This window comes from Carettochelys insculpta, chromosome 5 (genome assembly GCF_033958435.1).
Source record: "Carettochelys insculpta isolate YL-2023 chromosome 5, ASM3395843v1, whole genome shotgun sequence".
In the NCBI taxonomy this organism is placed as follows: Eukaryota; Metazoa; Chordata; order Testudines; family Carettochelyidae; genus Carettochelys; species Carettochelys insculpta.
Genome location: NC_134141.1, coordinates 42,996,401 through 43,023,067, shown reverse-complemented (window position 1 = coordinate 43,023,067; position 26,667 = coordinate 42,996,401). Strand labels below are relative to the sequence as shown.

The 26,667-nt window shown below is 39.9% G+C and overlaps 1 protein-coding gene across 1 annotated transcript in view; it reads right to left on the bottom strand.

Annotated features, from left to right (window-relative positions):
- The window catches only part of SNX2 (sorting nexin 2), a 60,609-nt gene that overhangs the window by 9,409 nt on the left and 24,533 nt on the right, over positions 1-26,667 (bottom strand). Inside the window, exons 4-10 of the mRNA XM_074995002.1 lie at positions 25,380-25,446; positions 25,165-25,208; positions 24,899-25,040; positions 8,217-8,295; positions 6,854-6,929; positions 3,604-3,717; positions 3,270-3,363 (exon numbers count right to left, since the gene is read on the bottom strand). Coding sequence (XP_074851103.1) covers positions 3,270-3,363; positions 3,604-3,717; positions 6,854-6,929; positions 8,217-8,295; positions 24,899-25,040; positions 25,165-25,208; positions 25,380-25,446 — 616 coding nt within the window. The remainder of the gene's footprint in view (positions 1-3,269; positions 3,364-3,603; positions 3,718-6,853; positions 6,930-8,216; positions 8,296-24,898; positions 25,041-25,164; positions 25,209-25,379; positions 25,447-26,667) is intronic.

The window sequence follows — 26,667 nt, the reverse complement described above, 5'->3', positions numbered from 1 at the left end:
TTTTTCAAATTTTGAGAGAATTATGAATCCTAGACTTTCAAAATCTAAAACTCAGAATAAAATTCAAGATTGCGGTAAAAACATTAAGCTCAACCACGCAACCACTGGCCTTTCAGTGCAAACCCTTATGCCTATTTGTAATCATGTTTATTAAAATTCTAATTCTGAATTATGAGTTAAAAAAATTCTGTGGAATTGACCTGCTGCAGAACTTTATTCCAAAATCTCAGCTGTCACTGAAAAATACATTTCTAGCTTTCATATAGTTTTGAGGAAAAAAAAAACAAAAACTTAGAATTGTGAACTGAGTTTAAAAAAAAAAACAACACGGATTGTTGTCTTTGTGTGTATGCAGAGATCCTGAAAGAAATGGCTCTGAGAAACATTATCTTCAGTCAACGTTACATGGTTTCAAATTCACACAGAAGTCAGTACCTGTTCAGGCCAATTGAGCCACATTTTGTTTTCTACCTCCCTGACCTAGCTGCAGCCTCTTCTCACTCTACAATTTTTTTTAAACAAAGAGCAATTACAGTAAACTCTTTCATATCCAGCATTCTATCAGCCAGAACTTTCAAATAACTAAAATTGACTTATGGTTAAAAGGCTGGTTAAGTTTTACATAAGTATGGTAGAGTGAAAGTAAGTACAAATAAATACAGCAAATACAGTTTACAGTGTACATCACTCCTATTGGTAAGTAAAATATGCAATTTTTGTTTATTAATATCTAATATTGTTTTTCGTTAGTGTTATGCACTGCATGTATACCTCTTTATTATCCACAATATTTCAACATCTGGCAACTTACCAGTCCCAAGGCTGCTGGATATGAAAGAGTTTACTGTACCTGGTTTGCAGTGAACGCTCATTGTATAGTTCTACAGAGCCAAAAACAGAGCATTGGGAGGTCAAAGGTAGTCCATATTATAGCCAGGGAGCAGATGGACCCAGATAGCTAGGCTTATAAAAATAAGCTGTCTGGAGAACTGCACATCACATGAAGCCTTTGGAAACGTATTACTGGGTATGGTTCTAGACCCCACTTCCCTGGCACACATGGGGGGAAAGCAAGTTCTGAGCTAGGCTGACTAGGCAACACTACACAAGACTCCTGGAGCCAGGCTGCCTGGAGAGCGAAGCAAAATCTTATGTTCAAAACCACTCAACTGAAAATATATTATTAGTTTTATATCAGTAAGAATGTTTAACTATAAACCACAGGTGCTCATGTTGGCAATAGGGTAGAAAGGAATGAAGTTATTTCATGAGAAAAATAAATCAACACTACCACTGAATTTAAGAATACATGCTGCCTCCTCTTCACCCTCCACCACTAACTATAGTCTTCTCATGATAAAGGGCAGGCAGATGAGTTTTCTGCTTTAAAATATTGCCATAATCATATGGGTGGCACATCTGGAAGTAGGAGCACTTACATCAATATATGAAAGCTGACTTACCTGTAGTATAATATGAATCCAATAAATGTTTGTTGTAACTCAACATTAAATATAAAATGTGCAAGTATTTTGAAGGTAATTTTATGAAAATCATGTTTATCAATCAACCTGTATCAAATTAATTCATACAAACAGGATTTGATAAAATAATTGCCAATGGACAAATTAACTTATATCACAGGTAATCCATTTGGAAACTTGACAAAAAAAGTTCCAATTAAGAAAAATTAAGTATAAAAAGCAGCACCACATAAACAGGACAAGATATAATAATGAAAATGTCTAACTTTAAAACACAAGTCTCTCTTCTTCTTTTCAGGTATTTAAATAAATGTATGTATCTATGCTTTTTAAAAAAGGACATAACCAAAAATCCCCCCAACCTCTGCGAGTTTGCAGTATCCTGAAATTCTTATCTTTAGGGCTGAAGTTTTAATGACATCTCTGCTTAAAGATCAACATCTTAATCCTTTTAAAATTTTTTGAAACATGAGTGAAATCTCATCCTTTGAGATTTAGGAAAACAAATTTGAGATACAATTCCACATTTTCAGTTGTGGAAAAAAAAATCAAAAAATACAGGGTTACAGCAAAATGATGGTAGTCTGAAATTTGACACGAGAACTAGTGTGCATTTTGTAAACGTTTTAAAACTGAAGTTCACCAGTTTTCCATCACTTAGGATGCTTTGAACCCCTTGATGTTTGCTTGGAGTTTAATAAAGTACTTTCCCTTTTGATACCACTGTTCATTCTTCTTACCTGCCTAACCTGACAGTTAGGTTGCTATAGGGCCTACATTAAGGTAATTTGCATCAGGAAGACTACACATCATTAAAGGATTTTCCAGCATTAATCAGGGACAAAATGCTGTATTTCATCAAGTTCTGCCGCATTCTCAGGTAGTATGATGTGCTATTAGTAAAGATTTTTACTGTTTTAAGAAGTTAAATTTTTCTGTTGTGGAGATACAGCTGATAATCTAAATCGATGCTCTGTAGCATTATTAATCCTCCTGTATGAAAAAAAATTGTCTGGCCATGGTTTAAGGCACCATGTGTGTATCACATTCTCTTTGATAAGACAAGAAATCAACTACAGGTTTAACATCTCTAGGCTGGAAGCCTCGGGACCTGACTGGTGCTGAACGAAAGAACTGTCAACCATGGGAGGTCAATATTGTCTAGCAGAATTACCAACACTTCCACTGCTTACTGGGTTCGTAGAAGATAGTTAGGGATAAATTAGAGATAAATAATAGCACAGAACACAGAGTCAGTACTGTTGGCTATCGACAAACTTCATGGGATCAAGGGAAACTTGCCCACACCCATGATAAGTGGACATCCAGCTAACTAAGATCATGCTGGACTACAGATGTTGCCAGATGAGCATTGCGGATGATAGAATGCTGGTTAAAACAGAGTTTACTGAACTAATCAAACAAGTCTTCTTGAGAAAAAATATCCTATGCTATCATCAATATAGCAGTCTTTAACAAAACCATTTTTAATGGTATAGTAAAGAACTGTATTCATTCAGAATAATAAAATATAAGTTGAGGGACACAAAATTACCTAAATGTTTCACAAGTTTAAATAAAATGATAAAAGGTAATTTTAAGTAGGAAAGTTAGTACATACTTTGCATTATACCACAATATACTCCAAGTCTCTGGCTAACTATCTTGTCTTAGTCACAGTTCAATAGTAAAATTCAATTTAACACGATTATGAAATATTTCATTCTAATAAAATATTTTAACTCCTGGGCACTGAAATTAACATCTAAATTAAACAAAACCTACCTTTTCTGTGGCAGACCAGCGCTTCTACGCTGGCATGAAGTTTCCTAAGTTGCTGATCCAAATTCTCAAATTGTTGCTGTTTTTCCTCAAACCACTGGCGAAAGATGAAACAAACAAAAAAGCAGTACAAATTATGTTACCAATAACAAACTACATTCCTTGCTTTAAAAGGAACAAATTAACCATGTATAACCATGGTGGTCAAACTGAAGCAGCCAATAACCCAAGCCAATAAGTAAATTAATATCCCATTTTCTACTCCTACAGCCTTAAAATGCAATTGTTGAGCCTCATTAATTTGTCTCATTATTCAAGTCGAAAAATCAGCTCTTACTGCATCCGATTCATTCATCTTGATTGTCATTTTGTTGACAGCGTCGGCAGCCTTGTTCACCATCCTCAATATGCCTGCTCCACTCAGAGCCTGGGTGTTAACTGCTCTCGGCAGCTAGAATTGAATGACAAATAAGGGCAAACAAACCGGTTAAAAGGCTGGAGGTTTAACTGGGCACAAGAGGGACTAAAAAGAATGTTGTGTTTTCTTCACTCTCATACATTTCAATATAGTTGAATCTAATTTCTCAAATTTACTGCTTTTACGTTCTCATAGGAAAACTTAAAAATACAGACTTTCCATTTGCTTTTCTTCTGTACCTTTACATTTAGATGGAACGAACACCCTATTTGTCAAAAGTTAATACAAAAGACCTCAAAGGACTTAGCTGGCCACCTGTAAGCTACCAAGAACAAACTGCTACTAAAGAAACCAACAGAAAAGCTTAGATATACTATGCAATGATAAATACCCTGAGATGCTTTAACAATTAGTTTATAAAAATCTCTGAGAATATCTTGGCCATATACACACTATCTGTGAGCTCACAATAAGCACACTATTTGTGTACATTCATTTCTAAATATAAGTCTTGAAACCAGTAAGTCTCACAGACATGTAATGAGAATTAAGTATCTAAGTTATCTAATAAGGATGCAGCTGTCACTGTTGTGATTCTTGAGTTCTGGAAGGAATAACATGAGTAGGATCATTATATGAACTTATTATCCACAAAACTGTTTTAAATACAGGGTTTTTTTTAAAGTGTATTTAATGATTCTGAAAAGTGCCAAACTGACAGCACCAGCAACAAAGTCAAAGCCACAGAATAGATATCATATAGACAGCAAATTTCTCACATTACCCTCACCAATAAATCTCAACCTGGACCTCAAGGGAATCTCTTCTAGAGGTTATAGGTGAGAGTATAATTTTGTTTCCATGCCAGTATAATCCCTCAGATCTCTGCTGAAAGCAGCAACATCAGTGCTGTGCGCATTTCAGCGAGGTAGCTATTTGTCCAATACATGCTGGACAGACGAACTTACTCCCCCATAATCTACTGAGCAGTAAGGAAATTTCTGAATCACTACCGACCCAATCTACAGTTTAACAAACAGTAAAGGCAAGAGACTCTGTAGCCCACTCCCTTGTAATTTGCATCATCTTATCCCACTGAAGGTATAATCTAATCTTACTGCACAGGACAGTATGGGACCAAGTCTTCATATCTAAACATGAGAATATTTATTACTTTGTATAAGGAATCATCAGTAATTAGTTCAGTGGTTCCCAACCTTTTCAATAACATGGCAATTTCAGTATGATGATTCCATGGGACCCCCACTTTTTTTCAGCTGAACAGACTGCTCATCAACGTCACATTTACTTACATTTACTACGGTTACGGTCTTACTAGAGAGGTTTGCAACGAAGTAGTGCACACAACAAGCTAAACAGGGATCAAATGGGCTGTTAAGTAATCGAGTAACCGCTGAAAATTTCAGCAGTTACTCGATTACTTGCATGGGGGCAGGGTGCTCCAGCCCTTTGGAGCAGGGATGGGGCTGCGTCCCAGCTCCAACAGGCTCCTGCCTGCCTTCCCACCCCTCTTGCCACAACAGGTAGGGATCATGGGCTGGGAAGCAGCATTTCAACTGCCCCTCAGCATGACCATGCTCCTGTGTGGTCAGCATTTTCCCTCGCAGTGGCTCTGGAAAGAACCACCGCAATGGGAAACTGACCACACCCACACTAGCTGGGACTCGCCTAAAGTGACCATATTTCCCTACACCAAATACGGGACACCTTGTAACACTGCTCAGACTTCAGCAAGTTCAACGGAAATCAAATCAGACCTATGCTGTACAAACGTTCAAAATAACATTGTTTACTGAGAACCCACTAACAAGACATGCTACATGTTTATAGCTAATAATAGCTAAAATATATAATATATGTTTACAAGTAAATGGTTACTGCTCTTTAGAGGGGCCCACTTATCGTTTCTGCGTCATGCTCCACTACCCCCCTAGAGGCCCACATAAATGTTTGGGCTCCAGGCCCACAGGAGGTTAATTTGACCCTGACTGTACCTCATGGGCTCCAGAGGTTTCCCCTCTCCAGGGAGCACATAGGGAATGAAGGATTTAAAGCCCCGCCACTCCCAGCTCTTGCCCTATAGTGAGGCACTGAACAGGGGGGCTCCTCCCTTGCAGTGGTGGCCATGGGCACAGCGGCTGCAACTTCCCAGTGGGTGCTGAGGACCCCAGGGATGAAGGCTACAGCTTTCAGGCATGTGGCTGTAGGGGGAGCTGCGCAGCCAGGGGGCACCAGGAATGCAGCCTTGTAGAGAAGGGGGCTGGCTGCGGGCAGGGTTGCCCCAAGCAATGGGGCACAGTGGGGCTTCCGACCCAGAGAGGAGGGTGAGAAGGCTCCTCCACAGCTGCCCCACACCAAAGGGTGCCCCAACGGTTCCATGCTGTGAGGTACTGGGAACTGGCTGCCTCCCTGCTTCACGGGAGCTCCCTGGCTACCTTATGCTGCAGGCAACTGGGGCTGCCATTTGAGTTGCATAGCACTGGGAATGAGGCTGCAAGCCCTGGAGGTGTGGATCCCAGCTTCCTCAAGCCATGGGGGGCCGGGAACAGGGCTGCAGGCCCCATGGGTGAGACTCCCAGCTTCCCCAAGCCCCGTAAGTGAATGGGGCTGAAAGCCCTGCCTGGGAAGTGGGGGGTGAGAGGGAAAGGTAACTTGGCTGGAGCATCAGCAAAAAGTACAGTGGGGGACACACTACCCTCTCCCACCCCAACATATCCTACGGCATGGCCCCTGCTTGCTCCCTGCACACCTGGCTGGTCACTTGATGCTACCACATGCTCTCCAGCCAGCACCTCATACTTGCAGCTGTGACTGAGCTGACCTGGGGGAAAGGGGACCTCAGCAGGGGGTCTGAATGCAGGACAACCAGCTCCTTTGTCAAAATAAGTTGGGAAGCCTGAAATATGAGACTGTCCCAGCCAAAACAGGACGGATGATCACCCTAATCAGGCAGCCTTGCTGCTTGACAACTCATGCCAGCTGGAGCTCAATTTCACCACTCCCGCTCCCTGCCCCACAGTGACTCTTTCAAGAGCCCCTAATGAGGGGAAATTGACAAAATTCCACAGAACACTTGGACAGTTCTCATGGAACATCAGGGTGAAAACCACTGAACTAGAGGACTGACAAAACTTAAAAAGGTAAATACCTCAGAACTTTCCAAGAACTGCCTTAAATCAGGATCTTGTAATAAGGTTGGGTGCTTTACTGTTCGTTGTAGATACCTGTGATTTTAAAAATTAAACCATTAGATAATTTAAAACAATGTTGTACTCCTGACAGCAGAAGTGTCCTTTATCGAGAGAGGAGCTATAATGGAGAGAAAGCAACAGTACATGCTCCCTTAATCATTCTGCCAATGCACACAAGTCTCCTGTTGTGGAAGAGAAGATAGTTAAATCTCCAAGTTCCTTCAATTTTTTGCCTCTCTGCTGTCACTTCCAATCCTACTTTTGCGCATGGTTACCTGCTGCTGATTTGACCTCCCAAAGAAATCTAAATTGATATCAAACACCCTTCATTTGTTTATCTGCCTGCACCAACAGCAATTATGAAAAATCATCAAAAGAAGTCTTGTTAAAATGTACAAAGGAATGAATGTTACAAAACCAAAGCAACTGAAAATGGGAAGACATGGGTACACTGTAAAAAAAAAAAAAAGCCAAGAAACCCCAAAAGTACAAGGCAACCAAATTTATATTCATCCCTTGATTATTGATGAATTGATGAATGAATTCACAGCTCTAAAGTTGGCTCTCTTTTGAGAAATTTACTTTTTGCTCTTTTTTGGAGCACAAATATCTACTTCTACATACAATAGATGGAGATACACATCTCACAGAACGGGAAGGGAACTCAAGAGGTAATTGGGTCCAATCCCCTGCCCTCTTGGCAGGACCAAGAACCATTCCTGTTTTTTTCCCCTTTTTCTTTCCTCATTTGCCTCAGATCCCTAATTGGCCCTCCTCAAGGACTGAACTCACAACCTTGGGTTTAGCAGGTCAATGCTCAAACCCTATGGTTTGTGGGTTTTTCTTTTTTTTGTCAGAACTCTAGAGTGTAAGCCCTCTCAGTCAAGGACCAGTAATGTTTGGCTCTGACTTACAGTAACACAAAATGCAGCATACAGCGTGTAGCTATAAGTGAACAATACCATCCATCTATATAAAAAAAATTTGGAGAAAACCCATCAGGGATGTTCCAGGATTGCTTGTTCCTGCCACAATCATGGCATCATTTTGTTCAGTCTCTTTAGTACGGTGACCAACTCTGGGGTTTTGGTTTTTTTTCCTTCTGGTTTTTGTTTTTTCACTCTTAAAGTTGCAATTGAATTTAAACCATAAAACAAATTGGCCGTACTTTAGTCAGAAAATTCAGATTGAGTGGATCTGCTGTTCCAGCAGCCAAGAGTAGCAACTGTACAAGCTGCTGGATCAGATTAGGCATACAGAGCCTATTTAAAGTAGATTAAAATACGAGCAGAATGAAGTAAATATACATACATATATTACCTTTCTAGTGCAGCTCTTCTTTTTTCCACAAATTCTGTAGATGATGAGTCTTCCTTGCCTACTTTAACCTTGGTCATGCCTTTGAAGAAAATTATGTGATATTGATTTTACTTTACCATAAAGCAATCATACATAACTGAGAAGCAGTCCTGTATCATTTTAAAGACTAACAATGTAATTTATTGGGTAATGAAATTCTTTGGATCTGGAAAATCCTGATGAATGATTTTCCAAATCTGAAGAAGTGGGTCTGTCACACAAAAACTCATAACCTAATAAATTATATTGTTAGTCTTTAAAAATGCTACAGGACTATTTATTTTGTTTTGTGAAGATACAGTTACCTTCTTGAGACTATACATAACTGATACACTTAAGACTATAAAAGTATTAAGGTTCACTTGAATTTTTTGCACTAAAGTCAAATGAAAATCATCACAAAGTCATACAGAGAAACATAATGGAGACTGCATGCAGTATGTTTTTCTCAAAATTCTCAAAAGATACATTTTTGAAACTAAGTACACTGACGTTGCTGAATATATTGGATAATTAAAACAATTATAAAAATAGAGCAGGTAATTAACTGCAGTTTATGCATACAATTAACTCAATTTAATTGTGATTAATTGTACTTTTACACAGAAAACCAATTTAAACTTTTATATGATATTTTTCTCCAACTTCAAATATAGTGATTGCAATTAAAATACAGAATAAAAGATGTACAGTGCTTACTATTGCCAATATTTGCACTGCAGTTTTCTTTTTTAATTCACCTCACACAAGAATGTATTCTGTAGTAGTGTTTTTAGTATAAAGGGACATACAAATGTTTAGCATACTGGCACACATACATCTTGCAATGTCAGCTACAAAAGTGCCACGCAAATGCCTGTTCTCATTTTCAGGTGACACTTAAGCAGGCAGCAGGATTTCCCACAAATGTAAACACATTTTGCCTTCATGTTTGGCTGAACAAGAAGTAGGACATGTGTGCTCTAAAGTTTATGATGTTTTTGGTTTTGAGTACAGTTAGATAGCCAAGAAAAAAAAAAAAAAACTACATTAGCAAGCGACACTTTCATGAGAAAGAGACTATACTACAGTACCTGTATAAGGGGAACTGAAAAATACTATTTTGTTTATCTTTCTACAGTGCAAATATTTTAATCAAAATTAATATACAGTGAGCACTGTACACACTGTATTCTGTGTTGTAATTTAAAACAATACTTGAAAGCGTAAACAAAAAAATTATAACAAATTTCTGTTCCTATTCTTATTAACAGCACAATTAAAACCATAATCTATCGCAATTCATTTTTGTAAATGTTTGCCAGCCCTAATCAGTGCCTTTTTTGTTTAAAAGAGAGGAATCAGTACTCACTGGCGCTGATAAGGTGCCAGTACTGAGTACCGGCAAGTACCAGCTCAAAAAAAGCACTGGCCTAACTAAAAAGATGTGATTTAAAAAGTCAGCTGACTTGAATCTCATTAGAAACTCAAACTCCACTGAGTTAAGTTTCTAAGTTTATATTTTTAAAAAGGTTGCTACATTATTGAATAGGCCTTTTTATTTATTATTATTATTATTATTACTACTACTACTGTCTCAGAACTAAACAGGCTTACAAATCCTTGTCATAAATATCAGAAACAAAACAGACATTAAACAAGCTTTTGTTTAAGACATACAAATATTAGCATCATATCTTTTCTCTTCAGCATGGTGTTATCTTTATTTACACAGTGACAATTCTTACACCTAAGATATCTGTTTCTAGTGATTTCATTATACTTAGACCAGGCATCTCGGTCAAAAAATTGGACAGGTATTCTCTTTCTTCCTTGCAGGAAAGTACACACTGTTTTAATATTGACTATATAAGAACCAACCACTAAGCAACTGTCCTATTTTGCTTGTTATGCAGTTGGGGTGTGAATTTTTCCGTAGTCCCCACCTCCAATTTTAATTTCTCCTGTACTGAACTATTTTTATTTCTCAAATGTGAACCCACCACTAGCTTAGCAGCTGACAGAGTCTTCCTTATGTATGACTATCTCCACTGAGAAGCCCTGGGGAAATTACCAAAGTAATTCTTTGGTAATAAATATCACAAATGGCTGAATATTTAGTAACAAATTTCTTCCCAATACTTTCTAATGATTTGACATGTCCACTGTGCTTATGCATATAAAATTTCTTCTTTCACAACAATTTCCTCTCTTTCACACATACTTCCTGGCCTGCATAGTATAAGGTACCACTGAAATAGTGCCTCAAAGAAATGTTCTTTTATTGGGCTACAAACTCACGTGTGTTGTCCTCTTCTCAAGATCAAGCACAGTGTTATTTTTCTATCCAGATACCTTTCCCAGCATGCTGTGTATGTGGACTATATTTTAGTTTGGGAAGTTGTCTGCAAAACTATTATTAGTTATTTTCATGTCCTTTAGTTGACCAGAGTCCATTGCTTCTATTCAAATGACACTTCTCTAAACAGCTTTTCTACAAAGCTGAGAAGCACAACTTAACTTGAAAGTACTGGTACAATGGGGGACTGGACAGTTTTTACTTCTAAGTATATCAGAAAAAAGTCAAACAAAAAGCAGTCAAGTAGCACTTTAAAGACTAGCAAAATGGTTTATTAGGTGAGCTTTCGTGGGACAGACCCACTTCTTCAGACCATAGCCAGACCAGAACAGACTCAATATTTAAGGCACAGAGAACCAAAAACAGTAAGCAAGGAGGACAAATCAGAAAAAGATAATCAAGGTGAGCAAATCAGAGAGTGGAGGGGTGGGGGGGAAGGTCAAGAATTAGATTGAGCCAAGTATGCAGACGAGCCCCTATAGTGACTCAGAAAGTTCCCATCACAATTTAAACCATGTGTTAATGTGTCAAATTTGAAATTTTGAAAACTCTTGTCTGCATACTTGGCTCAGTCTAATTCTTGACCTTCCCCCCGACCCCTCCACTCTCTGATTTGATCACCTTGATCATCTTTTTCTGATTTGTCCTCCTTGCTTACTGTTTTTGGTTTGCTGTGCCTTAAATATTGAGTCTGTTCTGGTCTGGCTATGGTCTGAAGAAGTGGGTCTGTCCCACGAAAGCTCACCTAATAAACCATTTTGCTGGTCTTTGAAGTGCTACTTGACTGCTTTTTGTTTTGATAGTGTATAGACTAGCACGGCTTCCTCTTTGTTACAAAAAAGTCAGTTGGCCCACCATGTGTACCTGTGCATCTTCGCAAGGGAGTTAGACTAGATGGCCATTGGGGGCCCTTCATAACTCTATGTGTCTATGATTCCTTACCTGTCCCAATCTGTAAAACACTCTTACTCCTGATTTGGACTAACAACTGTCTGATTTGCATTGGGCATAACTGGAGAGGGAATATAGTTTCTCTCCAGTTCTATCTCAAACCCAGACTAGTCTTAATTATTAAAAGATGTATATATACATTTAAGAGCATGCGGCTTCTTACTACATCCCTTTTAAACACTGCAACGTTTTCACTGCCACAATTATCTTATTCAATAAAAAGATACAGTTTGATTGTGTCCGAGTCCCCCACTCCACTACTGCTGTGAGCTAATTATCTTGACGATACCATAAAATATTTCTAACAGCTAAGCCATCCTGTTTAATGGGCCTATACTAAGCACCTGTTCTCACTCTTCTCTCCCCATTCCAGGCAAATTCTAACATCCTATTTCTGCTTTTTTTTTTCCCCTAGAGTGATTAGAAAAAAAATTAAAACAATACTCTTTTCAAAGCTTTCATTCCAATAGTAGCTATTCTTCCCAGCCAAGAAATTGCATACATCCCACAACACTCCATATCTGTTTTTTATTTGTAGTATTAGTGATCCGATACTTAAAATCATAGATCTCTGTCTTGTTTGAGATTTGAATTCCTGGGTACTTCACAGAATTTGTTACCCATCTGTCCCTAAATACTTTTTGAAAGAATGAGAGTCTGGCCAATTTACAGCTAGTATTTAACGTAAATTACGCCAAAACTGAAATCCAAATGCTTTCCCACAGTAATAGATTTGTTTAGAAACTAATTTTAGGGAAATTGTTTACAGAAGTAGTACTATCACCACATCTGTGTATACAGCTATTTTTATGGCAATCCTGCAAGTTTATTCACTGTTCCTTATCATTTGTATAAACAAATTGGGAATAAGGGAATTTCAAAATGTATCACTTATTTTGAAGTGACCGCAACTATACAGCCAGTCTGTGTTTCGAAAGCAGCACTTTCGAAGCACAACTGGCTGCCATTATGTTAATGAGGCACTGAATATGCATGTTAGCACCTCATTAACCTGTTCTGAAGTGCGTCATTAACATGCCCCTTCTGAAAGGGTAGGGCATGTGTAGACACAGGCATAATTTAATAAGCTACCAATAACAAAAAAAAAATAAAAACGGTACCTCTGACAAATACCAGAAGCCTTACCAGAAGCCTTATTTACTGAAGCAGCAAATCACAGAAATAAATAATTTAAAAAAAAAACATTTTTGTTCATTCCCTCTCAGTTCACTTCTCTAGGACTTCACATTTCAAGCTGAAGTTTTCCAAGCTAGGTCTCTGCCCAAAGTGATTTTTCTAATGTTTGATCAAAAATGTTTCTTTATACTTCAAGAACAGAGAGCCAACATGCTTTTCCATATTAAAAAACAATTTTACTTTTTTTGCTTGTTTAGGTAAAAAGTTCTATAGATGTCACTTTCACTTCACTAACCCAAAATTTGTCTGTTTCAGCTACAAGGACAGCTGAGCAAAATATCATAGTTGGTTCACTATGCACGCCCTTGCAACTTGAGTGTACTGAACCCAGAGACATCTTCAAGTCATTATGTAAAGATAAGTATCGGAGGGGTAGCCGTGTTAGTCTGGATCTGTAACAGCAACGAAGGGTCCTGTGGCACCTTACAGACTAACAGAAAAGTTCTGAGCGTGAGCTTTCGTGAGCACAGACTCACTTCATCAGATGCTGGTCTTGGAAATATGTAAAGATAAGAGAGTCCTGGCACTCAACTTAGCATTTGGCTGAACCTCTGCAACCTATATCCAGCTTTCCAGTGATTGTCGGAAAGGGGATACTGGGTTACCTAGTAAACTGGGATGGCAGCATCACAGCAAGAGATTGCAAGGTCAGTTTTGTCAATAGATTTCAAGATGATTCTCAATTGTCTTCCACCTGAAGCCCCTCTTTTACTCAAAGAGGGGTAGAAAGTTCAAAGATGTGCTTTTCTTCAACAACGTAGAGATCTGGAACACAATCCATAGCTGAAGTTTGGGAAAACAGCAACTCAGGATGGTATTACAAACCCTCAGTGAAGACAGGTGAGAGTACTGTTGTACCGTGACAGCAAAGGCTCCGCCAGAACATCTGGCACACATCTCTGATGACTGGAAGAGGTGTTATTCTGCCTATTCAAAAGGGGTAAAAGTCAGATGCAGCAACTGTAGAGGTGCTGAACCAGCATCTCAAATCAACAATGCACTTCATGGCAACGGCCAGGATACCCACTAAGTCTTTCATTCCAGTGTTGACCAGATTGTTACCTCAAGATAGCTGATTTTTTCCCCAGAAGACAACTCAATTTAATAAGCCATATGCAGCACTTTTTATAGACTTCCATCAGGCCTGTAACTCAGTGAATTGAGCAAGACAGGGGGCTCTGATGAAATGACTCAATATCCTTGAGAAGGCAGCAGCAGCAGACCATGATAGGGAACTACATTGTCTTTCTGCGTCTATGAGAGTTTGAAGAGGTGTTTATGAAGAGTTTGTTGGTGGTGTTGAGCTGAATAATATTTTGCACTGAGATACTGAGTATGTCAAAGACATTGTTTTCTTTTCTAAGTTTGGTGAATCAAAGCAGCTGATGGTGGATATAAGTGGGCAAGAAGTACTTATTGTTCTGTTTAGTAATCACTGTAAAAGGAAAGTTCCTGATCATTACCATCAGCTCCCAATTAAAACCAGCTCAGTATTAAATTGTCCAGAGAGGACACTGAGCAGCTGTCAAATATCCAGATAACATCAGACAATGCTGGAAGATGCTTGAACTTTGTGGACACTCATCCAGCACAAGCTGCCATCAAGTTTTGGGCCCATCAGTTGACAGTGTGTGGATATTACGACAAAGTGTGCTACAAAGTTGCAGAACCATTGTTCTATCAACTCCACTGAATAGAAATGGAACATGAATATAGAAGAAAGGTGAAGAACACCAAATAGATGATTGTGATTCTTGCCATCTTGTCATTGTCTTGAGTGACAGATCACTAGTGGCATGCATACCAAGGAGTGTGGCTATATGGCTGGTGATAACCTGGATATCAAGAACGTTGAAAATGCTACATCACTAATCACAGACCAACAATATGCTGTCAGACTAGGGATCTAGCCATACATTGGGTCAGATGAGGCTCAATCTGTAAGGAGACCACATCCTTTTGTGTTTTATTATGAAAATGATAGCAAAAGGTGTGATGATTTGAGAATGACTGATGAAATTTAGGTTCAAAATTCAAGAAAATAGCCCTTACAACTCAATGCTCCCTCTGCACTTTGGTTTTGATTAAACCAAATCTGAAAGTTGTGCACTGCTTATGCACAGTCATGTGTGTCATGCAAGGCCAAGAGACCTTTCTGCAAGCCTTAAAGAGCATCAGGGCTCAGAGAGCAACAGTGGGAATTTCCATTCCTGGTGACACAGCCAAGTTTTCATACATGTGCTACATCCTTGAATCCCGTAAACAAAAACATATGATAGCCATAAAATCTCTTGACACCTGTGTTTAGATGTGGGAACCTCAGGAGAGACCAGTAACCAGGGCAATCTTGGCTTCAGCCCCATGAGAACATTAAAAGTGGCATTGAGCCAGTATGCGCAAACCCAGTAAACAGCTAAGGGATAAAACCACCCTAAGTTCCTGCCCGTAGCTGAGTTTCAACCAGGGACTCCCAGCCTCAGAAGTGCCCTGGACCTTTCCTCCCCAGGTAGGACATCATCTGCCTTGGCCCTGATGTAAGGTACTTTGGGACTGGAACTCCCCATGGCCAAAAGGGAAGCAAGCATGCCAAATCACTTCTTGTCCAGTCATATACATCCCGTAGTGCTTTGTTTATCATGTGTACCATGTGAATCAAGTACAGTAACATGGAGTAGATAAACTTACTAAAGTACTATTATCCCTAATCTGCTCTGTCTTGAAGCAAAACCCATAAATCCTGTCGGGCCTTGGCTTTGTAAGGTGACAATATGGAGTACATTGTTGTACCAAGTTTTGTTTTCCTACTTATTTAATCCTGCCACCATTGCCAAACATTGTTTGCTCCCTGAGGTAGTCCACAAGATATCATTTGCACTATTTCTAATATAGCTATCTAACAACAGTTACACATAAACTGAAGTGGTGAATGGGCAGCAAAGATTACCGCACACTTTGTAATACTTAAAACAGAGAAGAAAACCTTTTGGATAGGGGTCATGACTCTTTAAAGCTTGCAAAAGGGATTCCTTTCTGCAGCTTTCCTGAGGTTAGAGAAGAATATGTTCTGCTGGTGTCTCACCAAAAAGAATTGCAGATTATGGGTTTCACACACATTTAATGAACATTTGTTGAAAGACAGGGGTTTGAAGCCCTGCATATTAAGATTCTCAATTTTTTTCTTTTAAAAACCTAGGGAATTATCTATTACTATGAAGATCATAAAGATTTCTCAAGTAAGCAATCCAAGCCAGCAAATGCCACACTGAACTTTAAGTTTATCCCCCTCTCAACATATAACAAGTTCAATTCCATAAGAGAGACATTCAAATTCCTCAAAGACACAATACTACAAAATGCAATGTGTAATCTGTAAACAAGAGCCCATGAAAACAGTTTAAAGATATACATTAAAAGAATGCATAAAACTATACAACACACTACACATTAAACATACAAATTAATTCCTTATCAAGTGGCCGATCACTTGTGGCATGCACACCAAGCATTTACAAAACTGAATTAGGTGTAAATTAATGGCTTTATTTATCCCTTGAAGTATATCAATTTTTTTTAAAAAATGCATGCAATGCATTGGTAGTAATAAATTAAACACACTTTAAACAAAATATGAAATATTTTAAACAGTCACATATACTAAATATTTAGAATACTGAAATTAGTGTAGACGTAGATGTAAAAACTAAAGCACACATATACAGTAAGATTACAGAAAAACACACTTGAGAAACAACATTGTAATAAAAGATTTAATGAACAAAGTGGAAGAAGTTATGAGTGGCATATGTAACTATCAATGGCCTTCCTAATGTCATTTTTTTTTGGTTAGCATTTCTGTAGGCCACAAGTTCTTAAATTGTAAATGGAGCATTTGCTGATTGTCCATTGATTGCTAGTAACATGGTGCTGGATCTCATCTTTGTTTAAGTTGCTAAGTTGCATTAAAAAGAAAGCCAAAACACTTTAAATAATGTCATATTCCTGTTCAAAGGAATCAAATGCTGCAGTTGGCATAGGTATGTTATACCATCACACAGGGAGACAGTCCATCAGGTCATGCATGAGAAGGGAGGAAGTAATGAAGAAATTATTTTGATACAGAAACTCTACGAGATTTGGAACGCACCAGTGATTCTGTTAAAACTGACTCTACTTCAGATTTTTAGCATTGGTCCAGAGTCTCCTCAATTCTTCTACTTAATTCATTTCTATTTATATGATGATATGCTTAAGCAAGTAAATTCTTCAACCCTGAAACATCTGTAATAAGTCTACAGGAAAATGGAAATGTCATGTGGTCAATAGTGCTCCATAACCAAACAGAGAAAAAAAAAACAAAACAAAACACAAAACTCCCAATTTATAACAGCAGATTCTACAGTTCTTACATCAATTTTCTTCCCTCTGGCAATCTAAGAACAAGCGGGAGAAAAAAAGCAAGTTCCATTGTACAGTAAAACCTCAAGACAAGCGCAATCAATCGGCTCGTGTCTTGGGTTAATATGACTACAGCTCCTGTCAGGGGCAGCAGCCTGATTCTTGCTGCCCCGATAGGAGCGGTTTCCTGCTCCTGTCAGGGGTAGTAGCCGTGAGTCAGGCTGCCGTCCCTGACAGGAGTGGTTTCCTGGTCCTCAGAGTGGTGGGGAGCTGGGAACCAGGCAACAGCCTGGCTTCTGGCTCCCCTCCACTTGCAGAGCCAGGAAACTAACAAGGAGAGGAGGGGAGCCAGGCTGCTCCTGGTTCCCAGCTCCCTTCCACTGGCTAGAGCCAGGGAACTAACCAAGGCTGCTGCCCTGGTCAGTTTCCCCTCTCTGCAAGTGGAGGGGAGCCAGGCACTAGGCTGCTGCCTGGTTCCCAGCTCCCTGCCACTTGTGGTCAGTTTCTCAGGTTCCGCAAACAGCAAGTGGTGGGGAGCCAGGAGCCAGGCTGTCCCCCTGGTTCACAGCTCCCTACCACTCTGGGAGCAAGGAAACTGTCCAGGCCTGGTGGGCTGGTCAGTTTCGCAGATCCTGCAAGCTCAGGGGAGTCGGGAAGGAGGCTGCAGCCTGGTTCCCGTCTCCCCTCGACTTGCACAAAAATACAATCCCCGTGTAACTCGGGGGTTTACTGTACAGAAGCCATTTCTTATTATCACAGGAATAAGACCAAAAGTTAAAGAATAACTGAAGGGAATATCTGATTTTGTAGAAAGAGCAGAAAGAAAATGAGCTGCCAAAACAGTGTCAGAAACAGCAATCAGTACTTCAACAGTTCTGGTAAATACCGAACAGCTAAACGTTGCTGGCCTCCATGTTTTTCTACAAGATGAAACTAGTCATCTTACAGCAAAACCAGTTATAATGAAGGAAATTAAAATTATTCACCTGAGTGAATAATAAATGTGTAGCCTTTCAAGTGTTGTAAATAATATTCCATTTTACTAGTTAGCAAAAACACATTTAAAAGCTACTAATTTAAAAGATTTTGCAACTTTTGTGCATTAGCTTTATTGTGTATTCAAATACTAACCTATTTCCTACATCATACTCTTCAGTCTGTCAAGATGTACATTTCCTGCATAATGGTTACACCTACATTTGGAAACAAATATTATTTTGTAAACAGTTTATTTTATTTAAGAAATTCTGCACTACAATCTCCTACCTCTGTACCGTACATATAATATGCACATGTAAGTGGTGATGTATATGTGATAGAATGAAGAGCCATGTGATAAATTTTGGAACCATTATTTTAAGCAACTGCACAAAAAAGTTTCTTTCCTCCAAGTTACGCATGCACAAGGCACATATGGACAATATTTAGTTCTGCATCAATTACAAAGTTGAAAGTAGGTATCTCAATCCTTCAAAGCTTGAAATGGGAATTTCAGCCTATTCATTGCCAAAGGAAGATCTCCAGGCTTGGCTGAATTAAACTCAATTTTAGTCCCCCAAGGTCCAAAATACTGGACCCTGAAGTCACAACTTTTTGGTTTAATTCCACACCCCCCCAAGAGTTTTGTTTAAGAGCTTTCATGGATCTCTAAGCTCTGTACAATAAGACTCATGGGCTACATCTACACTAGCCCCAAACTTTGAAATGGCCACGCAAATGGCCATTTCGAAGTTTACTAATGAAGCGCTGAAATGCATATTCAGCGCTTCATTAGCATGAGGGTGGCCGCAGCGCTTCGAAATTGATGCGGCTCGTCCCGACAGGGCTCCTTTTCGAAAGGACCCTGCCTACTTCGAAGTCCCTTTATTCCCATATGTTCATGAGAATAATGGGACTTCAAAGTAGGCAGGGTCCTTTCGAAAAGGAGCCCTGTTGGGATGAGCCGCGCGGCAGCGAGCCGTGTCAATTTCGAAGCGCCATTTGCGTGGCCATTTCAAAGTTTGGGGCTAGTGTAGACACGGCCACGGTGAGCAAGAATAAAAATATAGAAGTGGTCCCAATAAACTAATTTTTAACCACAGTTTCTGTAAATTATAGAAACTCTGTGGGGTAAAGGTTTTAATCAGAATTCACTGTGAATCTCTCTCACTCTCTCTCTCACACATGCTAATCCAATCTACTTCAAATGGACTTTTTCATATAATCAAAACAGGTTTTCTAGAGATGTGATACTGTATGATAGTTCTCACATCAATAATCCATCCAGTCTAGCCCAGCATCCTGTCTCACTTTGTCTGTGAGAGATACTTTAGCGCAGTGATACACTGTGGCTCTAGATTTTCATGATATTTTCAAACACTGCATATTTTTCAAGTCTGAGGGTTTGACATGAGTTGTTCATTGTAGCTAAAGCAGAGAGAGAGGACAGCTGGTGCTAGAATTGTTCGTGTTCCACACAATGTAAAAATGTGCCAGATCTGCCAGGACTTCTTATCCACCACATCAGTAGAAAGAAAGGACAAAAAGAAGGCTTCGAATTTTGAGCCACTAAGATGACTACTGTGTCATATACAACAAAATGGGAAAAACACCACAACTGGCTAACTTTTACACTGAATAAATCACTACCTCCATATTCTGTTAACAGTTTAAACTACAGTTAAAATGAGATGCATTAAATTAATTCCAGGAGAACCCTCATACAACCTGATATGAATGAACAGCTTTGGTGAAAAAACTTTACAAATGAACATCAGTTCACACTTGTGAGCAACAAACACCTTTAACATCCCCGAGCATGTCAATATTTAGAACAAAATTACTAGAGGCATCAAGTTACCCATTGTTTAGTTATTGAAATATTCTGCACTGAATCCATTCTCTGGCTACGAGCCCAATGCAGATTAAATGATTCTTCTGTAGTGTATATATTGAAATGGAACACTTAAATAGCATTCTACAGAAATGATTTAGTGGTTACTGTGGAAGAGTAATTAAAAGTCAGCTGAGTTCACTGTTGCTGTTAGAAAAGACATATAAGCAGCAAGGCTTTATCACTACAGGAACTGAAACACCAAAGATCACATATTGTAAGTGTAGTAAATTTCAGACACCCACCTTGAATATAGTGCAAAGGTCTGGCTATTATACCGTTACCTTAGAGGAGGCCAGTGATGATTATTGAGCTCAGATATTTAAGTTCTGAGGATAAGTTAAAATGCAGTGCTACACTGTAGGCTACTTGGTAAGATGGTACCATTTTTACATAAAGACTTGCTGCCTGAGCATACGCAGCAATATTTATTTATTTCCAGGGCCTTCTTTGTAAAAGGTACTCAACCAGCTCCCCACCTCCTACTCAGTACCAGCAAATACCTGCACAAAAAAAGCACTGCTCATTTCAGAAACAAAAATATTACTTTTCTTACCTTAAGATACCAACTACAGGTATGGGAGAGGAAAATGTGTTCTATTCCTCCATGTGTAAAGGGTTGCTTATTAAAAACTCTGAATCAGTTACACCCAGTTAAAGCCACCAAATGCAATAGCTTTGCATGGGTGTAATGGAAGCTAAATTTGGCTTTGAGAGCCTTAAAACTTTTATGATGCAGCAACAGAAACTCTGCTATTCCTGGTGCCCATACTAAGCTTGCGGGACTGCAACCAGAAAACAAAAAAGTTATTCACCTGCAGTGACAGGCGTTCTTTAAGATGAGCATCCCTATAGGTGTTCTAGTTGTGGTCTTGATGCTCAAATCAGAGAATCTGCCAGCTGTCCCGTGTGGGCTGTGTGTGCACAGTGCTAATTTCATGCACCACTGAACACTGAAATGGTGCATGCACAGCCCAGAACCTCAGTTCCCTCACTATGTCAGAGGCCACTGACCCCAAAGAAGAAGAGAGTAGGGCGGATAGTGGAGCACGCAGAGGGACAATTAGCTGGCAGTAACTGGTGTTCTCTGAGGTAAGTAACACTCATTTCTTCATTGAGAGGTGACCCTGTGAGTGCCCCACTTGTGGGGACTATAGAGCAGTATTCTGTAGGCAGGTGGGGCTTCTGGTTCAATATAAAGGCTGCTAATAAAACTGCTCTGCCTTATTGTATGTCAGCAGGGCTGCACAGCAGAGCATGTCTCACAAAGGTGTGTTCCGATGCCCATGTGGCTGCTTTGCAAATGTCTGTTAAAGACACATTCTGAAGATATGCCATCAAAGAAGCCATAGATCTTGTGGAATCTTCTTCCATGGTTGGGGGAGGTTGCGTATTCTGGAGTTGAAAGCAAATACTGTTTGGGATCCACATGGCCAGCCGTGTGTGAATACAAAATTGTCCTTTGGATCCGTCCGCTATTTGGGGGGGTGGGGGTGGGAAAGAGGCGTTGTGTCGTCTTGGTTCTGTTTAAAATGCTAGTGCCAGTCGTATGCCAAGGTTGTACACAGACCCTTCCAAGGAATTGGCATGGGGTTTGAGGAAGAAGACTGGGAGGTGTCCTGGTTTGCTAACGCGGAAAGATGAGGGTACCTTGGGGATGAATTTTGGGTGTGTTTGCAATGTAACTTTATCCTTTAAAATATGGTATATGGGAGATCAGCCATGAGTGGTGACAACTTACTGATATGGCATGCTAATCTATTGGTGCTAAGGAATGCCACCTTCATGGAGCAGTAGGAGAGTGGACACAAGGCAACAAGATTGAACAGTTTGGTGATAAGGGCCTGCAGCATTAGAGTCAGGTCCCGGAGTACTATGGATGATCTAATGCTGCGATATAAGATCGGAAGACCCTTAAGATAGTGCTTGGCGGTAGGGTGTGTAAAAACAGAGAAGGTGCCTACCCTTGAATGTAAAGCTGCAATAAATGCTACATGCACTTTAAGGGAACAGAGAGCCCAATATGCTTCAGCTCCAGTAATTAGCCAAATATCCATGGGAGAGAAACAGGAGCCAAGAGCCATGGAGGATCCAGGCCATGAGCTAAAATCTGGGGAGGAGGGAGATCTGGGTCATACTGGGGTTCTGGTCCATAAATTAGGAGATTATGCTGAAGGGGAAGGATGACTGGAGAGCCAACTGACATTCAATTTAAGAAGGGAAACCATGCTTGTCTTTGCCACACTGGGGCTGTAAGTATGATTGCGGTTGCATCCCTATACATTTTTGTACTATTTTGCAAAGGAGAGGTATAAGTTGGCATGCATATAAGAGATTCTCATCTCAGGTGATGCAGAAAACATCTCCCTGGGAGCAACAACCTATGCCTTCCATAAGAGCAGAAGCAAAGGCATTTGGCATTCTGCGGGGTTGCAAAAAAGGCCCATGTGTGGTTGAAACCATGTGTGGAATATCTGATATAATACTAAGGCACTGAATTCCCATTCATGATGTTGAGAGTCATCTGCTTTGGTGTTCAATATGCCTGGCATATATAATGCCAATATAGATATACTGTGGTAGATCCAGAAATTCCAGAGATATATAGCCTCTGTGGGATATGAATCTGCACCGTCTGTTTATATAAAAACATACGTCAATGTTCCCTGCCTTGACTCTCACATGGGAATTACGGAGCAGTGACAGGAAGCACTGACAAACATTCCTTGCTTGTCTAGGACATTTAGATAAAGGCTCAATTGCACAGAAGACCACTAGCCCTGCACGAGTTGGTCTTTGTAAATGTGCTCTGCAGCCTAGGGATGGATTCTTTACTGTGAAGGGTATTCCAGAACAGAGGTTATCAGTTCATGCCCACCATCCTAGAGACCATTTTACATTGCTGGGAAGGGGGACATGGAAGGACGCAGGATGTTTGTGTGGTCTGAACACTCTTGCTAGCGAGTGCTGTAGGTACTGCATGTGGAGGTATGCACACTTTACTACAAAAGTGGTTGTGACCACATGTTCAAGTAGCTGGCAACACTCGCAGGCTCTTGGTGGGCTGGCACATAGGGAACGGACCACAGTCTGGATGACCCGAAACCTATCCATTGGAAGGATGGCTTGCACAGAAATGGAGTTCAGAACTGCCCCAATGAACTGTATTGGTCTGCACTGGCTGTGTAGGTAATTTTGCCAGATTTACCTGTAAGCCAAGCAAATGGAAATAGTGGAGCTTGGCCTGGGTGGATCAGGCATAGTCCTCGTATGACTGGGCCTGAATCAGGCAATCATCCAGATAGAAGAAAAAGTGTTATACCTTGTTTGTGGAAACGTGTTGTAACCACCGCAAATTCTTTGGAGAAGACTCATCGGGCTGTGGAGAGTATGTGGACAGTGATCGTTTCCCAGGGCAAAGCGTTCTATGTAGTCTGTCCTGGATCTGATGTCAGGGTCAAAGATTCCCTCCATTAATATAAGCTTTATCCAGCCCTGGCTTTAAGCTTGCTGCACTGGGGGGCACTTTTAAGTGACGTGGGTCTCCCCTGTGCAGTGGGCACACTCCAATTGTCCACTGGAGACATCTGTCCCTACATGCAGAACCATCGCTTAAAACTTGGATATCACAGCACAGTGCTGAGGGAACTTTTTCTTTTTTTTTTTTTTAAAAGAACAGACAGTTAACTGTACACGTACCTACCTAAACTCTAAAATACTAACTCCAAGGCCTAACTAAATTTTCTTCTACTGTAGGAGGACTGTGAAGTTCTGTCTTAAGCCATGGATGGTAGAACAGAAACTGAGGGTGCAGGCTGCACCATTTCAAAATTCAACATTGTGAGAGACTGGCTGCATATATGCGGCCTGCATGGGGACTGCTGGCAAATTCTGCAATCTAGGCGCCAGGATGGCACCAGGACAACATGTAGAGCACCCACAGGGAGACTTTGTAAAAAAGAATCATTTTTATTAAGAGCACATTGGAGATGAATCCTTATTCAAATAGAAATGCTGGAAGAATTGTGTAGTAGAGGGCACTGAGAGCCACTGAACCAACTGTAAACCTTGTATAAATGAGGAACCACTTCAAGACAGGGAGTGCATCCACATCCCCAACACCACTAATTCCAGAATCTATTTGCTCTACAGACCACACTGAGGGGCTGGTCATGAACAGTATTCATGGAGACCCAGATGTCACCAAAGGTCACTGTTCAAAACAGACCAACTCTTTAAGGGACATTGCCTTATTTTCATTAGAAATGAGAACAAATAAGAGAACAAACACATTTCCAAAAATTACAGAAAGGACTGAAAAATCTGTTGACAAATACTTAGCAAGGGATTCAAAGCCAGACATGTGTTAGGACATGGACTAAATTGGAAACAGGAGATATTATTTCAAACAAGTGGTAATGAACACAAAATAAATTAAATGAAAAATGTCCCAAAGCAAAAAGACTAGGATGAAAAACTAGGAAGATGAACAAGAAAGAGGAGGCCAAGCATTAGGCCAGATCTCCTTTTCATACTAACTCACTACTTTTATGCTCCAGGAGAGGCTAACTATATGTATCCCCTTTACTAAGTTTACTGTCTAATACTAGCTTGTGTTACTGCTCCTATTCTCTTCTCGCCCCAATTGCTACTTACACTATAAAAAGTCTTTTTTTACAAGCAGTGGACCCATCATCATTTTCAAGATTCTGAGAGCCAAGCAGCTGGCAGCAGTATTCTATGCAAGATATTTTGACATTTTATTTTCAGATACCATGTATCACAATTTTAATATGTGCATTTAACTAATACTTGAGGGACTATGCAAGATAAATAAAGCTGAGTCAAATATTGGATGTATATGTTCATCCTTATAGAAACCATGCTTACCTACAATACTTTTTTCTGGAGCTGGAGGCACAATGTAACCAACGTGCAGGTATTTTGTTGCTAATTTGCTGTGCAAACCAAGAAAGTCACTGAATCTTCTTTTAACAGAGAATTCATTTTTGTGAAACATAGAAAGGGATGTCTAAAAAATCCACAGAAAAGTTGTATTTTAATTTTCAGTTATTTTTTCATTTGCTCAGGTGCACTGTAGCAGATATTAAGCATATTTATACTCAAGGTGACAAACAGTTGCAAACTACAGTTACCTTTGTTGTTACTCTATATGCCATGTAAGCATTCATGCCATCTCCTGTAAGAGGATACACAAAGAAAGGTAGTTAATGCAAAGCAAGTTTTCTGAATCACTTATATGCTGGATTTTTAAATAAATGCTAAAACCAAAGGTGCACCCCCCCCTGCAAATAAACAATTTAATGCTGAAAGAATGTCATCTTTCACCATGTCCCATATACCAACTCACCAACTTTCTCTGGGTCTGAGACGTTGATTTCAATATCAAATAGATCTCCGTTTGCTTCCTCTTCAATCTAGAAAGAATGGGTAACATTACAGGCTGGTGTGCAGGGGGGTGCAAATGGTGTGAACATGCACACACACCCCACATCCAGTTTCTCTCTCTCATCCTCCCTGTTGCACTGTGCAGACGGAGCCTGCAGGGTATGCTAGGGCAATCGAAGGCACCCTAAGAAGTGCAGCTCATTGGCCAGCTCTGACGCAGGAAGGGACGTCTCCAAGCATGCCCATGGCTGCTAGCAACAGGAAAGGGTGAGAGAATATTGTTTTTCATTTATGATAGTATAGCAAGATCCCACAAGGTAACTTCTAAAAAACCATTATTGCTGCATACATTTTTAGTACAACAAAATCATTTTACCAATCATGGTTTCCAGACAAACTTTTCATTAACCTCTCATGCTCACTGAATGACTATTTTGAACTTCTTTGTATTTAAAAAACTGTGGTGCATATTTACAAAAATGCACCCCCTCCATACAAATTCCAGCATACATGCCTGCATTAACAATATATTAGTTAGTTAATTTCAAAGAATAATTAAGGTAATTCCCCAACTAAACCATAAAACTATGTGAGACCTAAAAAAGCAAAACTGAGACCCTTCCCATCCTATTTTAGTACAAAATAAAGACACTAGTCTTCACCATCATAAAGGCTGAAAAATACTTTCCACATAAGTCTCATTTAGTGCCTCCCTCTCCCACCCGACTCTGGCACACAAACAAAGGCTTTTAAGCTAGGTCTACACCAGACTAAGAAAGATGACCACAGATACGCAATTCCAACTACACCAACTACGTAGCTAAAAACTGATCTCTGCGCTTGGCTAACTTGGCTGTCTCTATAGGTGAAGGTCAATGGGAGAGTTTCCCCCATCGAACTCCCTTACTCCTCCCCTCTCATCAGGTTGTCAGGGGTCAACTGCAATGCCTGAGAGGTCAATTTTGCATGTCTTTACTAGATATGAAAAATTGAACCCGGGGGGGGGCGGGGGGGGAAAACGACCCTGAGGAGCAGGGTCAATCCTTGGGAGTGGTGCAGACCTGCCCTTAATCAGGACACCTGATCCATCTCAAGTGTAAGAGGTCCTATTTTACTCCAAAGAAGGCTTTTTTCTAAAGAAAGTCTGAAGCAAATTGGATGTGTTTTGGAGAAATAGGTTAAAGAGAAAAGTGAAGTGTTTTCATTTAGACATCTTAATTTCTGGATGTAAAAAGAAAACTACCTAGAAC